General features: G+C 36.1%; 1 protein-coding gene and 1 long non-coding RNA gene across 2 annotated transcripts in view; one reads left to right on the top strand and one right to left on the bottom strand.

Annotated features, from left to right (window-relative positions):
- Positions 1–3,752: 3,752 nt before the first annotated feature.
- Positions 3,753–18,842, bottom strand: part of LOC139142650 (uncharacterized) — a 111,965-nt gene continuing 96,875 nt past the window's right edge. Inside the window, exon 4 of the long non-coding RNA XR_011554439.1 lies at positions 3,753–3,909. This is a non-coding gene — a long non-coding RNA (uncharacterized lncRNA). The remainder of the gene's footprint in view (positions 3,910–18,842) is intronic.
- On the top strand, positions 4,144–13,967 carry LOC139142940 (Golgi-associated PDZ and coiled-coil motif-containing protein-like). Its single transcript, XM_070713136.1, has 7 exons — positions 4,144–4,240; positions 6,150–6,384; positions 8,267–8,432; positions 9,214–9,306; positions 9,960–10,124; positions 12,408–12,526; positions 13,452–13,967. The coding sequence occupies exons 1-6, from the start codon at positions 4,144–4,146 to the stop codon at positions 12,429–12,431; spliced, it is 780 nt and encodes a 259-aa protein (XP_070569237.1). The 3' UTR covers positions 12,432–12,526; positions 13,452–13,967.

The following is an 18,842-nucleotide window of genomic DNA, read 5'->3' as shown; positions in this document are numbered from 1 at the left end:
AACAAATGAACACAGAAAAAAAACAATCTCAAGACACATTTCGGTGAATATTAATGTTTTGGATACCATGAGCGTAGGTGGAGCAGCTATTACTGGACTTGCGGTGTGTAAGGCCGAGTGATCGCAGACAGCCAAGGAAGCAGATGGTGAGAGCGCCATCAGTAGTTCAGTTTTTTCAACTACTTTTGTTTATCTTTTTTTCTCACATGTTTTCGTTTTTGGGGAAAAAGGACTTTGTTTTAAAGGTGTCAGTACTAATACAAAATCAGGTATATACCTCTGCATCTATTGTATCAATTTTAAAAGAAGGAGGGTGTAAAAGGTAGAAATGTGTCTCTTTCTGACATATTTTATTCAAAGTTCATTGCCTACATGAACTTGTACGCCACATCATGGTACTTCAATCAATAAATCTAATTTTGCAATCCTTTGTTCAATTGTCAGTCCACTAGAAATGAAAACAAGATTTCAGCTCATTAACAATATCCATACCCATGGTTCAAGAAAACCACAATATACTAGAAATTTATTTCATTTCATTTTTATTTCAATGTATTCATCAGTTGGTTTTCATTCCTTTTAAGATTTGTGAATGGCTGTATCCAGATGTATTTATGTGCTTCTAATTTGATTTTTAGCGACGGGAGAATAAGGTATATTATGAAAGCTAGGAAACTAGGGAACAATAAAATGTGAATATACAGAATGAGAATAGACTGAAAACGTGTGAAATATTTGTAAAAATGGACAAAAAACAAACTTAAAAGCAAATATGTAAATAAGAAAGAAAGTAATCGTAAGAAGGAAACCTAGACATTTTGATTTGCAATTACAGATGTACGGTGTCTGTCAGAATAAACGACGATGGGCTCTGGCGATCTACATCTAGTCTCTCTCTCTCTCTCTCTCTCTCTCTCTCTCTCTCTCTCTCTCTCTCTCTCTCTCTCTGTCTCTCTCTCTCTCTCTGTTTGTCTCTCTCTTTTATTTATTTATTTATTCGGAAAGACCAACAGGAATAAAATCCCAATTACAGGCTCCGCTCGACATAAAAAGAAATACAAGCACAATCACACAAAATAAACAATAAAAATAATATATACAATAAAAACAGACAATTGCGATTCACAAACGAGATCATGTATAAAAATAATTCTTTACACTATTTTTAAAAAGACTAAATCTGTCAAAAATATCAATATTTGGATTATATTTTGCAATTTCGTTAAAAGTGGACAGAGCACGTGGAATGAAAGAGTACTTGCGAACATTAATTCTGGTTGCTGGTACCCGAAACGGACAGTTAAACCTTAAAGTTCGTTGAACATTCAGTGGGTTTTGTATTAAATAGAAACTGTTAACCACAGAATGAATACATTTGTATAAAAAACAGAGATCAGAAACTTTCTACGATTAAAAAGGGGAGGTAGTTTGAAAAATGTGCATAATTTTCTATACTCTGAAGAACAGTAAGGTATGTTTTGTTTAAAGCATAAGTATCTGATAAATTTCTTTTGAACACGTTCAACTTTATCAACTAGGTTCTTTTGCCATGGATTCCATATAACAGAACAGAAATCGAGGCAGCTCCGTACCAAAGAAATGTACAAGGCCTTCACCGACTTTACATTATGGAAATCTTGACAATTGCGTTTTAAGAAACCTAGATTGCGCATTGCTTTCTTGACGACAGTATCAATGTGCTCGGAAAAATCCATGGAGCCACAAAGTATGACACCAAGGTCCTTGATTGACGTAAAACGTGTGATTGGAGTTGTATTAATTGAGTAATTAAAAAGAATCATCTTAGTCTTATTAGTGAAACTAATGAAGCCACATTTGTCAATATTTAACTTAAGCTTCCATGTTGAACACCAACGGACAACCCTGTCAAGATCATCTTGCAACAATGCGCAATCAGAAATTGACTGGATAGTTTTATAAAGCTTCGAATCATCTGCATATAAAATAACATTTGATGACCGAGCACATGTTGACAAATCATTTACGTATAAAATAAAAAGCAGGGGACCAATAATAGAACCCTGGGGTACCCAGATACAACTGGGCACCATTTGGAAAAACTTCCCTCAATGACAGTTCTCTGGGAGCGATCGGACAGATACGACTCAAGCCACTTAATGCAATTTCCGGTATAACCGAAAGAAGAAAGTTTGTGAATGAGTAGTTTATGAGAAATGGAATCGAAAGCTTTACTGAAGTCTAGATAAATTGAATCAGTTTGTAATTTATTGTTGAACGCTGTTGAAATAAAGTCTGTGTAAGTGGCTAGATTCGTCTCGACGCTTCTCCCAAGAACAAAACCGTGTTGATCATCAGAAATAACGTTAGCAACATGGCCATATAAACTCTTAAAAACGATCTTCTCGAAGACTTTACTAAATAAAGGTAACAGTGAAACAGGTCTGTAGTTTCTAATATCCTGCTTATTACCTTTTTTAAAGATTGGCACCACATTGCTACGCTTAAAAAACGTCGGAAAGATTCCGGATGAAAGGGATTTATTATAAATATAAGTGAGAGGAAAAGCAAGTTCCTCAGCGCACTTTTTAAAATTACACCAGATACATTATCAACTCCACAAGCTTTGTTTACATCAGTGGAAAGTAGTAATGTCATTACGTCATCGTAACGTGCATGAATATTGCACAAGACGTCATCTTTATAGTAGTTACATCAGGTAAATTCGACTCATCAGGTTTACTAAAAACAGATTCGAAGAAATCGTTAAAACCTTCAGCATTAAAATCGGTGAATCAAACACGGAATCAGTATGTTTCATAACCTTTGGAATAGAACTAGATTTTGATTTATTAGCAACAAAACCCCAGAAACGTTTGGGATTATGTTGTGAGGATAATTCGATTTCCTCTACATACTCACAATATTTGATGTTTTTCAACTTTTTAAATTCTGACCTTAGCTGGGAAAAAAGTTCATAGTCTGCAGGATTACCAAACTTTTTAAATCTACGATGGGCATCTGCCTTCTCCTTCAATAGAGAAATTAGATCCGCATCGAATCAGGGAGGAAATTTGCGCCCTCTAAGTTTTATTTTGGGGACACATTCATCAATTGCACTATTTAAAATATCATAAAAACATCTAACACACTGATCGAGATCTTCAATGTCAAGCATTGTTGACCACGGAATACATGACAAAAGTGACTTCAGGTGTACAAAGTCAGCTTTTCGAAAATTATACACAGATCTTTCACACAGAAGTATGTGACGCTTACCGACAATTTTAAGTTCACAGTGAAGAGCGTCATGATTAGATTTAACAGACTTTTCGGTGACGGATGCTGTACATGAACCACCGAAAGAAAACACCAAGTCTAAGACGTGATCATTGCAAGTTCTGTGTGCGTTGACTTGTGTCAAACCAAACTCGTTAATTATTTCGATGCATCTGTCCGACAGGTGTTCATTCCACGACGATGGCCGCACTGCATTTTGAACAATAGACCATTCAATGTCGCGGCGATTGAAATCACCACATAGAAATACGCAATCTTTGTCGTTGTTGATGCAAGTGTACACTGATTCAAGGGATAATTCAAACTGCTCCCATGTATTCATATTGGCCCATGTTGGGATATAAACACAACCAATAAATATACTACAGCTTTTCATATATACCTGCACCCACGCAATTTGTCTCTCTCTTTCATATTCTTGTGCAGTTCTTTTAGACAGCGAAATCGTTCGAATAATTTAAAAATTCATTAAAGATATCAAGGGTCTTATATAAAGTTTCATCGTTTGCTCTGTGAGAATCCTTGCCATCACTTTCTACTGAACTAAATCAGTACTCGATGCCAAAAGCAGAGTTCTCGAGTTCTTGAAGCGATTACTCTCGTTCCCGGCCATAAATTATGACGGTTTGCCTGAAAAAAATGAAATGGCGCTCTCAGAATCGTTTTACGTAAAGCTGCTTTCCGGTCAATCATTAAGAGTACCTAATTTATTTATATCCAGGCATTTTGTAGCTTTTGCCCATATGCGTTGCGAACGCCGTAGCTGGCTGTCACCGTACCTGCTGATGATCCAACGACGACCTTGGCAAGAAAGGTCGAGCAAATCGACACCTCGTTGTGCATTGTGGGTAATAAGTCTTCAACATGGCTGCCATGCATTGGCTCGATTTGCTGGAAAAAGAATTCGACAAGGCCTCTGTTGATGTAGACCTGCTTCTGGGAGAGATGGACCCAGATCAATGTGAGCTGACATACGATGGACGACAGAAGATGACTGCTCTAAGCGCTGCATTCGCTCAGCTATGTCACAATGCAAAGCACAGACGATATTCCAAAATAATGCTAAGTTGGAGTTGGGTACATGTATGCTTGATATACAATTTGTGACACGCATACAAATAATATAATATATTATTTCCGGCGATTTGCTTGATTTTATCGTTACTACACACGCTGTTATTCAAACGATAGTTACTTAAATACTTTCGAAAAGACATTTCATTTGGAATAAATGTTCTAATGTCCTTGCTATGCCAAAAAAACAAAACGTATTATTTTACCGGTCCGTAATCACCAGTCAACGGTTGGATTCGTCGGCGGGTCGACGTTCCTTCACAACTATGGCGTGGAAATGTAGGTTTGAAACTTCACAGACAGTGTTTCAGGGCAGCCTCTTGAAGTCTTAAAGTCTCAGCAGACTGGGGTGATGGCTTGCGAAACTATTAACTTTTAAGAAAATTGCCAGCCCAAGGCTACAAGGCTAAAGAAATGAGAGTACCCTTTTATCATTGAATTTGATGTTGTTATTGTGATGAATGATCACACAGAGACCAAAGTATTGGTGATAATTTGCTCACATTGCCAATAATATTAATTGGGTTCCATGTGTAATGTTTCAATTTTCATTTATTCCATTCAATTTTTTGAATAATTTTATATAATGACACCATTGCGCTACTTATTCAAAGCATCTAATTTATTTTTTCTCTCAATATTGATTATCCTGACTATTGTATTTCTCTTTTCTTTCACTATTATAATTATTTTGGAAAGGAGACAATCAACATTAAGATTCGTAATTATTGTTGTCATCTGTAGCTCTCAGTGAAGTCTTATGTCAGAATATTTCAGTCACAGGGTGTCTTCATCCCTGAGTCTTCCAGACCCAGTAATGCGAAAAACAAGATAATTTGGATGCAAAGTACATTAACTTATATTTGATGAATACTTCCCAAAGACAGGCAGTTCTTTTGGCGTTCCATGAGTTGACATATTCCTCTCCCCATGCTCAAGGGAAAAGCTGGCAGAATTTTTTCAATACACTTTTGGTGATGAGAAACTTTGATAAAATTGTAACTTTCCATCCCCCTCCCCCAAGAAAGATAAACAGATATTCGAACCTTTACTATCAGTCTAAACTATCTCAACTTCCTTCACATCCACTTTTTCTATGTTTAAGATCTATGATTCTGTTCTTGAAAATAACACATGATTACCCGGTAGTATACATTAATATAAAATATCAGCTCACAGTGACACTCATATACTTCCACATACTGTTGTGTACTACCAGTACGGCATAGGGTACCCAGCTGTTGCCACAAAGGATTATAGTGAATTTGTGTTTCTGTAATTGAGTATATAGAACATGTAATTTCTGTTTTCAATACAGTTGAAATTAATAAATAATAATGTTACATGTCAGGTTTTTGCCAGATTTTTTTTGGTTCTACTCCGTGAATAAATTGCACACGTACATTAAATTAATTAATGTGTCACACTTTCTCTCCACCAATATTTTATACATATACTCTATTCAATCCTGGAATAATAATGGCAGCACTCTGACAAATCTTGCACCACTCCAGTGTATGACGTTAATCATAACAAAAGTGTATTTACCCATGCACCACATGGTTTAGCCTAACCCATTGTGTTAAGTGTTTAGTGTGGACCTGTGTACTGGGAAATAGGGATGAACATTTCCACCTCATATCGTACTGAGATGGTTTTGCGTTGGAGATGTAAGTCAGCATTTCTTAGTGAAATCAACACACACACCAAGTAAAAAGAATATGTCTTGTATTATTCTTTGATGTACTGATACGAATGTCATCAACTCCTCTCAGTCCTGTTTCCTTTGGAAACAGTGACAAAACTACCCTCACCTCTCTCCATTATCATGCTTTATTGGTTTATTTCATGCCAGGAAAGTGAGATGGAAACATTCCAGAAGGATGCAATGAAGGAAGCCATGTTGTATTCTGAAGTGAAAGAACTGAAGAAAGAAAACAGTGAACTACGTCAGCAGATTCTTGCTTTACAAGGAGAAGTGTACGGGGCCAGATTGGCTGCCAAATATCTGGACAAGGAGTTAGCTGGAAGGTAAAGCTTTAGTAACCTTTAACCTTAGTCATCATGGCAACTCATTTCACTACCTTATATCAGTTCAGTGATCTTCTATTATCCACTTTTATTCATCAATATTCAAAATTCATCTTTTGTATATCGATATTTAAAATTCATCTATCAATAGACTGGTGTGCAGAGAAAATTTTATAATTGGAGTTAGTCATGAATATTTTTAGGCTGACAGTATGTATAGTAAAGAACTTGAGAAACAGCATATGCTTCAATGAAAATTAAAGCCCTGCTAACTGTATCTTTTAGCATCATTTTTTTATTTTACTTTCAAGCTAAAATAAGTTTGTGAGAATGTACAAATTTAGGTGTGTGTATACACTTATTATTAACTACCCTTTGGGACTGTATGTACAATTTTGAACAAGTTAAAGATTACACTGTGATTAAATGTTTGCCCAAACACTAAATCGCAGCCCCATGCAGAAAAGCAAAAACCATGGATATACTTTGCATATCTGCACTGAAATCTTCACGTACACTGCACAAAGTAATCCAATGTAATGCATAGGTGTGAATGTAAAGTTATCGTCAGTGTTTATTAGTCCCCACGGACACCGTCCGGGGGGACTTATAGGTTTGGTCATGTCCGTGCGTGTGTGCGTGCGTGTGTCTGTGCGTGCGTGCGTGCGTGCGTCTGTGCGTCCGTCCGTCCGTCCGTTCACGCAGATATCTCTGAGATGCCTGGAGCGATTTCATTCAAACTTGATACAAGGATTACTTCATATGTCATACAGATGCACGTCAATTTGTTTTGTGATACGATCCAATATGGCCGCCAGGCGGCCATTTTATTACGATTTTTCATGTACAGAGCCATAACTCAGGCATGTTCCAACCGATTTTATTCAAAGTTGGTACAAGGACATTGACCAATGTCATAGATATGCACGTCAATTTGTTTTGTGATACGAGCCAATATGGCTGCCAGGCGGCCATTTTATTACGATTTTTCACGTACAGAGCCATTACTCAGGCATGTTTCTACCGATTTTATTCAGAGTTGGTACAAGGACATTGACCAATGTCATAGATATGCACGTCAATTTGTTTTGTGATACGATCCAAAATGGCTGCCAGGCGGCCATTTTATTACGATTTTTTCATGTACAGAGCCATTACTCAGGCACGTTTCAACCGATTTTATTCAAAGTTGGTACAAGCTTATTGACAAATGTCATAGCTGTGCACGGCAATTTGTTTTGTGATACGATCCAAAATGGCCGCTGTGCGGCCATTTTATTAGGATTTTTTTCATGTACAGAGCCATTACTCAGGCACGTTTCAACCGATTTTATTCAAAGTTGGTACAAGGACATTGACCTATGTCATACATATGCACGTCAATCTGTTTTGTGATATGATCCAATATGGCCGCCAGGCGGCCATTTTATTACGATTTTTTCATGTACAGAGCCATTTCTCAGGCATATTTGCATGTTTCGACCAATTTTATTCAAAGTTGGTACAAGGACATCGACCAATGTCATAGCTATGCACATCAATTTGTTTTGTGATGCGATCCTTTATGGCCACTGTGCGACCATTTTGTTACGATTTTTTCATGTCCTGAACCATAACTCAGACATGTATCAAGTGAATTTATTCAAAAGTATTTTTATCACAGACCTAATGAAGAGGACTCTATCCTCTCTGAGGACCTGTAATCAAAATACCCATTAACAAGTGGGGACTGTGTCATCAACGATGACTTGTTGTTAATGTACATGGTTTAAGGATTACAAGAACACAACAACGATGTGATATGCCTTCTTTCATCGTCTACTGCATGGACATAGCATTGCATTGCAATTAAGAATACTTGTTCTTTTGTTTGATCTGTCAGGATTCAACAGATACAGCTCCTTGGACGAGATTTACGGGGACCAGAACATGACAAACTGTGGAATCAATTAGAAGCTGAGATACATTTACATAGACACAAAACAGTTATCCGTGCTTGCAGAGGTAGAATTCATTCCCGGAAAAGACTACCACAGCCACCAGGACATGTAAGTACTAGCCAGATCAGTTTTCCTATCCCATAAAAGTAGTGTGTTATATACTCACACAGCCAGGAGTGACTTTGTCAAGCTTCTTCTTCACATGTACAGTACTGTGTAGTAATCTAGTGTTCAAACCTCAGGACATTGCAGTACATTGCCATGTTATCCAGCTATCACAACCCATTTACCTTGTCGTATGATATACTGGCACTGAGTTAGACTCTATACAGTCACTGTGCTTTGTCATACAATCTGGCCAAATACTAAGATCATACACTTTCTAACACAGTGGTATGTTTTCACATTAATATCCATAACTACAGCAGGTGCAAGGTATAATTAGGTATCTTCTGGATATTTTTAAAATTGAACATTTTGATATGAAAATGATAAACTTCATGCATCTGTGTTTATCCCTTCTCCTGCCAATTCAGTGGCAATCACATTTACTTTCACAGTGTCCAGAAGCTGGCATTCCAGGGCCATTTTCTTGCCAAGTCAGTGATGTTCAGGATTGTGTATATACGAATAATATAGCCAGCCAAGTATAGTGATGTACATCGTGCTAGGGAGAGTTGTTAGGGTGTTCAAACCACCAAGCTGAGCACCATATCATCACATTCTTTGTATACAAGAAATGCCAAGAAGGAGGAAAATAGGTCTTACCACTTTTTACTGACTTGACAGTTTGGTAGGTGACAGGCCTGACAAGGTTAGATTTGAGCCATAATTTTCATTTGAGATTCAGTGCATCAGTCAAAATAAAACCATGACTTTTGTCTTGCAGGATGAAGCTGCAAAGCTGAATAGAGGAATTGGTGAATTGAGAACAGTACATCTAGTCAAGGAACCTGATGAAGGATTAGGAATGTCAATTACAGTGAGTATGCAGAAATTCAGTCATGTCTTTGTGTTGGCTCACTTCACTGACGATGTCATTGCACAGAGGAATATGACATTTGAAGAAAATGCACTTGGAAAGTTTAGGCTGCATTGCCTCACTGATGTCTTCTACTTCTTTCAGACTGCAGACTGGTCAGACGTGTTCATTCCATGACAACATATACTCGGTGTGGTTGCTTCCTTAAACCCCAGTTCCGGATTTAATCTAAAAATCAAGCAACATATTTATATAACGATTGCAATTTCAAAGGAGAACAAAAGACAGAAACACCTCATAATCTTCTTAACACCTAAGTTAATCCCAATCCCTGGCCCTTTTGAGCCGGGGTTTAAGATACCGGTAATGGTTTAGTAGAAACCCAATATTGTTGCATATGATTTGAGACTATCAGGTAACATGATTTTATGAAGAACTTTCATTAATAATTATTATCACAATTATTCCACATGAGAGTTGGAACTGTTTAATGGTTTCACATGAGATTGTACACAACTATTAATTGGATGTAGGTAAACCATTTCACTTCATCAGATTTATCATTACCAGGTATTATTGTCCCTGCCACATACATGTAGTGTCAAGATTTTCAAGTCATAAAGTACCAGCATGTGTTTTCCATTCATCATCAGGGTGGCAAGGAACATGGTGTACCAATTCTTATATCAGAAATCCATGAGGGTCAGCCAGCGGATCGTTGCAGTGGTCTGTACATTGGTGATGCGATACTAGCTGTCAATGGGATTGATCTTAGGCATGCCAAACATGCTGAAGCTGTTGATATCCTATCCAGACAGGTGAGATATCTGAAACCATTGTAATAAATAGATATCCTATCCAGACAGGTGAGATATCTGAAACCATTGTAATAAATAGATATCCTATCCAGACAGATGAGATATCTGAAACCATGGTAATAAATAGATATCCTATCCAGACAGGTGAGATATCTGAAAACATCTAATAAATAAATATCTTATCCAGACAGGTGAGATATCTGAAACCATTGTAATGATATAGATAGATATCCTATCACGACAGGTGAAATATCTGAATCCATTGTAATAAATAGATATCATATCCAGACAGGTGAAATATCTGAAACCATTGTAATAAATAGATATCATATCTAGACAGATGAGATATTTGAAACCATTGTAATAAATAGATTACTATCCAGACAGGTGAGATATGTGAAATCATTGTAATAAATAGATATCCTATCCAGACAGGTGAGATATCTGAAACCATTGTAATAAATAGATATCCTATCCAGACAGGTGAGATATCTGAAACCATTGTAATAAATAATTATCCTATTCTGACAGGTGAGATATCTGAAAACCATTGTAATAAATAGAAATCATATCCAGACAGGTGAGATATCTGAAACCATTGTAATAAATAGATATCATATCCAGACAGATGAGATATCTGAAGCCATTGTAATAATATATATCCTATCCAGACAGGTGAGATATCTGAAACCATCTAATAAATAAATATCCTATCCAGACAGGTGAGATATCTGAAACCATTGTAATGAATAGATATCCTATCCAGACAGGTGAAATATCTGAATCAATTGTAATAAATAGATATATCCAGACAGATGAGATATCTGAAACCATTGTAATAAATAGATATCATATCCAGACAGATGAGATATCTGAAACCATTTTAATAAATAGATTACTATCCAGACAAGTGAGATATCTGAAATCATTGTAATAAATAAATATCCTATCCAGACAGGTGAGATATCTGAAACCATTGTAATAAATAGATATCCTATCCAGACAGGTGAGATATCTGAAACCATTGTAATAAATAGATATCCTATCCAGACAGGTGAGATATCTGAAACCATTGTAATAAATAGATATCCTATCCAGACAGGTGAGATATCTGAAACCATTGTAATAAATAGATATCCTATCCAGACAGGTGAGATATCTGAAACCATTGTAATAAATAGATATCCTATCCAGACAGGTGAGATATCTGAAACCATTGTAATAAATAAAAGACCCACTGACAATACAGTACCTTACATGGTTGTCTATTTTGCCCTACGAAAGACAGTCTAACAGCCAGCAGACAGGCTGAAATGTTCCAGAGGAATTCTTTCTATATGGTTCAAACATTTCATACCTTTACTAGTCTTGTCACTGAAACCCCTAACTTATGATGTTTCAACTCTGTGGTTATTGTGTTTGTGATATGCCACTTGTGGAAATATTTTTTTGATTCAGAAAATGCAAAAGATGCATCATTTTACATGGAAACCTGAAGTCCCTCTAAATATTAGAAATTATTAAAAAGGCTGTTTTTAAAAATTGAATATATTTTGATATTTTCTGATTCCTACCATTGATGTTGAGAATTCGGCATAGTTATAATAGTTGTGCAGTACTTTGATGCTCTTGCCATGGAAAAGTCAAAGGTGTAGTTTAAATATACCGGTATTATCTTATACTTTAGCCATTGAATAGTTTTGCTTGTATCAATAATTATGCTAATTATCAACTGAACTTTATTAACTTGTAGTACAAGTCCTCCTGGACTTGTCAATGCATAAGTAGTGTTGCAGTTTGTACAACGTCATCATGTTATATCAATATCCATCACAGTTTTTGATTTCCGTCGCTGTTAACTTTTTAAGTGTTCTATCTCACAAATGTTTACCATACAAACACATTTTATTGCTGAAACTCAAGTAAGTTATCGGTTTTAAAGCCGTGAATAAAATGGGATCCAGGTTTTCTGGCGAATAATTGTTTGTCATAAGGGGTCCCTTCAAAAGTTAGTGAAAATAGACACCACCACCCTGGCTCATATCGACAAATCAGTTGTTTGGTGTGGGCCCAGCATTCCTCAATATTGTCTCAATGTTGCAAAAACTACACTTGGACGTTGAAGTGACCCACATTTTATTTTTTGACAGTTGTTTGTCTCAGTTGTCTTGAATGTGATGAAAGTGAGATTTAGAGTGACTACAAATTGCTTTCTGGCAATTACCCCCTGTAGTTTTACCCATTCTGCCATTAAATATAATCTCTTCTTTCTGATTATTTTAGGTCAAATATGATGTGATGATTTGAGTGTAAGGTCACACTCCAGGAAGGTATACCTTGGTATTTTGGTAGATAATACAAGAATGAAAATAACCATGGTTGAAGTGTTCTCAATATTCTGAGTAGGTAACATACAAGCTTTGAATTTAGCAAAAAGCAGAAGAAAAAACACCCTTAATGTCTGTCTGCTCACCAGTCTTGTCTTTCAGCCGTTATTCTATGGAAGTCATCTTTCTCTGTCTTTCACACAAATGTCAACTTACCCATATTGTGCCTTGTGTATACAGCCTGTTCCCTTTGTTTATTCACACACCCTGGTATCCTTTAAGAGTCAATGGTTTATAGAGTTAGATACAGATTTTCACTCTCTGTGACATCATGATCTACTAAAGTTAAGATGCAAAGTTAATACTTCCAAGACCAGGTAACATTTGAAGATATCGATTAAGCAAGTTAGCAAGCATAATTGTAATGTTCGGCTACTTCAGTCATTTGAAAGGGGCTGCACAGGCATCTTATAAATGCATACTTCCTGCTTCTGAGGGCTGTTGTATTTGTTAACAATGTAGCATTCATTTACCATTTACAGGGCATTTGAGTTACCAACAAATATAGTGGTATTTTGATAGTTTGAGTTTTTGTTGTGTGATTTGACTTGAAGGTAAAATCAAATTCTATTTTCTTGAGACTGTTTCAAGCCGATAATGGCATAAAAGGATCATGTGGTATGCTACAGAAAGCCTTGTATGGTGAGGCCAAATAAAAATAAAGTGTGTGTTTCAGGTAACCGGCCTCCCAAAATTAGGGTATATGTAGGTCAGAGAAAATGTTTTAATTATTTTTGTTCTGAGACCCGTAAATGCTGTAAAATTTAAGGTCTCTATTCCCTTTTTTTAAAAAATGAAAAGCATGTTTAGGGTCGGCATTTTTGTAGGGAAGGTCGTATTACCAGAAGCACGTATTTTTGCATTTGGCCTTATAGTTGTAATCAGCATATCGACATACCACACAACTTGCAACATTAACATATTCTGATTTTCTCGACAGATACTCCTAACGTAATATACAAGAATGGCTGCTCTGAAGTCTGGATTTTTTGTGCTGAATGCAGAAGAAACACTTGCAGGAAGTCAATCCATCAACACCACAAGTTTTTATCAATCATTGTCTGTGCGCATGTGTTTCTGTTTTTTTAATTGCGTGTCTGTTGCAACATTATTGCAGCCTGCAAGGGGAAAAAAGACAATATGAGCAGTTAATTTAAATTTACCAAGTGTAGCAGAAAGCAGGATACTGAATAGTTTCCATATTTTTGCAGGTAATCGATGTATAATTCATTTTATTGTGTTATAAAATGAAAAAATAAGTCGGTAGTAGGGATTATTGATCGTGAAGATGTGGTGAAACCCAGCTGGACATCCGTTCATTAACAATTGTGTATTTTCACTATCAATTCGCTTTGAGTCAGTAAAGTACTGGAATGAATGAGATGTACATTTAATGTATCACCTGAGGACCTTCTAACCCAGCTGGACATCCGTTCATTAACAATTGTTTATTTTCAATATAATTCGCTTTGCGTCAGTAAAGTACTGGAATGAATGAGATGTACATTTAATGTATCACCTGAGGACCTTCTAACCCAGCTGGACATCCGTTCATTAACAATTGTGTATTTTCACTATCAATTCGTTTTGAGTCAGTAAAGACTGGAATGAATGAGATGTACATTTAATGTATCACCTGAGGACCTTCTAACCCAGCTGGACATCCGTTCATTAACAATTGTGTATTTTCACAATCAATTCGCTTTGAGTCAGTAAAGTACTGGAATGAATGAGATGTACATTTAATGTATCACCTGAGGACCTTCTAACCCAGCTGGACATCCGTTCATTAACAATTGTGTATTTTCACAATCAATTCGCTTTGAGTCAGTAAAGTACTGGAATGAATGAGATGTACATTTAATGTATCACCTGAGGACCTTCTAACCCAGCTGGACATCCGTTCATTAACAATTGTGTATTTTCACAATCAATTCGCTTTGAGTCAGTAAAGTACTGGAATGAATGAGATGTACATTTAATGTATCACCTGAGGACCTTCTAACCCAGCTGGACATCCGTTCATTAACAATTGTGTATTTTCACAATCAATTCGTTTTGAGTCAGTAAAGTACTGGAATGAATGAGATGTACATTTAATGTATCACCTGAGGACCTTCTAACCCAGCTGGACATCCGTTCATTAACAATTGTGTATTTTCACAATCAATTCGCTTTGAGTCAGTAAAGTACTGAATGAATGAGATGTACATTAATGTATCACCTGAGGACCTTCTAACCCAGCTGGACATCCGTTCATTAACAATTGTGTATTTTCACAATCAATTCGCTTTGAGTCAGTAAAGTACTGGAATGAATGAGATGTAATTTAATGTATCACCTGAGGACCTTCTAACCCAGCTGGACATCCGTTCATTAACAATTTAATGTGTATTTTCACTATCAATTCGCTTTGAGTCAGTAAAGTACTGGAATGAATGAGATGTACATTTAATGTATCACCTGAGGACCTTCTTATAAAATTACAAAACATTAGACTTATAGAAACCACATCTTGACACGTACATTTTCAAAAAGTGAGTGACTGTACTAGGAGCTTCAAAGGTAGACTTTTTATTGACAAAATGGTTTTTGTTTTTTTTTAATTTTAAATTGTTTTACCTTTGTGTATATTTTTAGACTAGTGAACAGATGCATTGTATGTATTTTATTGTGTTGTGTAACTATTTTTTCTGATTTTAACTGTACAGCGTATAGAGATGGTGTATTTCTATGTTATACGCTTTAGAAGAATAAATTATTATTATTATTATTATTATTAATGCATTTTGAACTTCAATTAAGTTTGACCAGTTCACGCATTCAAGCAAGCCTTTAGAATCAGAAGAACCTTTTCTATTATCTCATCCAATCAAGTCATAATTGATATATAAATCGAGTATAGCATTTTCTGTTACACTCTCCAGCACTGCATCCCGTGCAGTTGCCTTGGCCAATGCAGCCTTCTGCCTCTGTACAGGCGTGACTTATCCACCAGTCTTGGGAATAAAGTATAAACTACAACAACACTAGGTTTTTGTGTCGACGTCTATTCTTTGATAGAGTGAGGGTGTGTCGCCTTAAAGTTAGTAATCTGATAACCTTACTGGTCCGACAATAAGTATCAGTCGAGGTAAATAAATGATTCACACCGTCAAAAAAACAAATAATATATGACAATAACAAAAGCGGCCATCTTGAACCACAGCTCAGCTGTGGTACCAGGTGTCCGGTATTAGTGAGCGTACCCTGCTAGCATACTACATCCATCAATTCACGCTATTACATTTCCACTACAAATTTGTTTCGTATAGGCTGCAGAGCCGCCTACACTCATCGGGTGGCTGTGATCGACTCGATCACACCCACTCGATGATCACTTGAGAAGCAAACGTGTCATATCTTTGCATCACATCTCCCTGGACCATAGAATGCTAGTAGCAGAAATCCAGGACGTATTATAGTGATCCTTTCCAGTGTTTTGGACTTTAACAAATCTGGATGTGAAATTTTTTGTGTCGTTTGTAATGGTTATGTTTGTTATATGTATGGTTACAAAATTGATCGCAATTAGTCTGATTTCACTTCAGCTTGTATCAATGCCATTTTCATGTAATCTATTTGTTATGTCCCGGCTTTTTAGACTGACCAAACTAAGAATCCGGAGTGTTATGTTTGTTAGTTTGTGTTTGTCTTGTTTTGTTTTTTGAACTTGTGGTCATATCAGGCTTTTTAAATTTCATTATAAGATATGTGTGGTGTTGAACCGTTTTCATTCACTTAAATCTGAAAGAAACTGTCTGCTAAATAGTCGTGTGCTTCAAAGCATTATTGAGATATTGTGATATTTTTTGTATTTCCCTTGATGTTGTCATATTATTTTGCAAAACAGGATAAGACAGGCATTATCTACATTCAAATAGGTAAATACATATACAGAACAGTCCTGTCGTTACAAAAACTAATTGCATGATGAATTTGAATGAAATGTCTGACTTTCCACAATTATGAAATCACTTGTTTTTTATCATGGAACAAGAACTTTGCTCTTTTGCATAACTCTGAAAACTTAAATAATTCAATGCCGCTCATCGTCAAATTCGTAAAAACGATCAAGAGGGTGCAATCATCTATGTCATATCGCCATAATCAACAGAACATTTGTACTAAAAGACTAGAAGTCATGTTTTTACATTGTTGATATTAGCATAGTCACCTGACCCACACTGTGATGGATGTTTGGTAGCACAGACAAAGCAGACCACACAATGACACTGTGACATCAGGCAGTGGTCACACATGCAATAGAATACCGTGTTTTCAATCGGGTTTGAACTCACAACATACGATATCCAGTCACCTAGCGGAGAAGCAACAGACAGAACCGCTCGGCTAAATCCTCACTCTCAAAAAAGAGTGGTTCAATAACCGGGCTATATTTTTCTGACTGAGACCCCTCTACACATTGTAGAGTTCAGAAGCACGCAAACTCAAGTAATATTTAAAGCCTGATCACTTCGCTCAATGATATTGCCTATTGTAAGAAGGAATGGATAGGCTGCGAGCATCGTTATGGTATTTTATGAGCAAAGTATCCATTAAAAAAATGTATGAGGGAGGGTGGGTTGGACACAAAAACAACAAAAACCTTTCTTTTCCCCTACCCTCATGACTTACAAACAGTTCCATACAGTGTACCATCTAGTTCCCTGTGCACTTAGGCTTTGAATAAGTAAAATCATATTAGTATTTCTTGTCCCTGAATTAAGCCCTGTGCTCAGTCCATATTCTCCCTATCCTCACATGAATTAAAAACAAAGAAAACGGAAAATTCATTTTATAAAAGCGTTCAAGAAATGCTATTATACCCCAACTGATATGCTTCCGATATCAATCTGTCATAGATAGCGGATGTAATAAACTTGCCGAAATATTTGCATGTCAAATTATTCTGACGTGTCACAGGAGGTAGGGATGGGTAGTCGTAACACTAACCTCTAAATGTGCCCTTGAACTGAGTTCTGAAATCCAATACTTTTACCCCCTCAGAGAGCAAAAGTCAAAGAAGGGAAATAAATGTCAGATTTTCAGTCAACAAATGCCAAGTTGCAAGTGATTATGTACTTCTCGTGCAATGAACTCACTTAAGTTTCTGAAGGTCAAGTCGTGAGGGGAGGCTTTGCTTTTTTCAGTCAAACTGCATCCATAGTTGGGACAGGCGATTCAGATCCATGTCTGGGGGCGCCCTTTAGCTTACTCATGAAATAGCTGTCCGTCGTTGAACACTGATCAATTGGATACATAAATGCTGAAGAACACAGGTGCACGCATTTATCCTTGAAGCACACCAAATACCAAAGTATACAAGGAATATAATAGTTTATTTCATTGACCAAATTTCCCACAATGACATATATCTCTGCTGCTCTTCAGTAAATGGCACTTCTACACCTACAAATACTGCAAAGAGTGTCCCTACGGATACAAAATGAAAAAAACAAAAAAACATTATAAAACTTTGCTATTTCCCTCTACAGAAGAAAACATACTTTATACAACTGTAATTTACTGAAAATAAATCGTAAAAATATCCTTTGGACCTGAAGAGCTTTCGGATTTGTCTAGAAATACTTCACCTTCAATTATGTGCATTTTCAAATCGATGTAATTATTTGGTTAGAAAATATTTCTTCAAAACAAGAAACTACAGTATTCGAAACAATGAGATTCTAAATAATTTTAACAAGATTATACAATTTCAATTTAACATGATTTGTCATCAAACTTTTATATTCAAAAAGTCATATAAAGTTGACTTGAAGTCATGATATCAGGAGAAAGACAAAAGTGGAAAATATGTTCTCTATTTATAAGGGAAAATGTATGTCTCAAGCAGGAGAACATGAATCATTTAGTCTGATCAAGAACTTTCTTATGTTTCCAGCAAAGACTTTAATGATGCAATTAGATGTATCATTTTAAAGTATTTCACTGTTTTGTATCATTTGAAAACAAGAAGATTTTAATGAATATCTGTGGTAATTGCTCACGTGAACCGTGTTGACAAGTAAGCAGTCAGGTTGCATTACGGCATGACTCCTGAAGTAGAGCAAAATTAGAGTATCAACAGAAACAAAATATTGAAAGTATTTTACAAGTTACACCTAATGAAGATTGAAAAAGTATTTATATTTTAATACTAATATGAAAGAAAGGCATGACATCGCATTGAATATTGGTTTTTGAACGAATAAACAGTTGCAAATTAGGATCGGGATGGTGTTGAAGATCCACTGTTAAAATAAAAACAAATTGAACAAATTTGACAAAC

This window comes from Ptychodera flava, chromosome 10 (genome assembly GCF_041260155.1).
Source record: "Ptychodera flava strain L36383 chromosome 10, AS_Pfla_20210202, whole genome shotgun sequence".
Classification (NCBI taxonomy): Eukaryota; Metazoa; Hemichordata; class Enteropneusta; family Ptychoderidae; genus Ptychodera; species Ptychodera flava.
This window is presented reverse-complemented; position numbering and strand designations above follow the sequence as displayed.

Bases quoted from the DNA above. Each gene is read 5' to 3' on its own strand.
- LOC139142940 (XM_070713136.1), top strand. From the start codon at position 4,144: ATGGCTGCCATGCATTGGCTCGATTTGCTGGAAAAAGAATTCGACAAG. The intron at 9,307-9,959 runs GTGAGTATGCAG...ATTCATCATCAG, and splicing joins GATTAGGAATGTCAATTACA to GGTGGCAAGGAACATGGTGT. The intron at 10,125-12,407 runs GTGAGATATCTG...TGATTATTTTAG, and splicing joins TTGATATCCTATCCAGACAG to GTCAAATATGATGTGATGAT.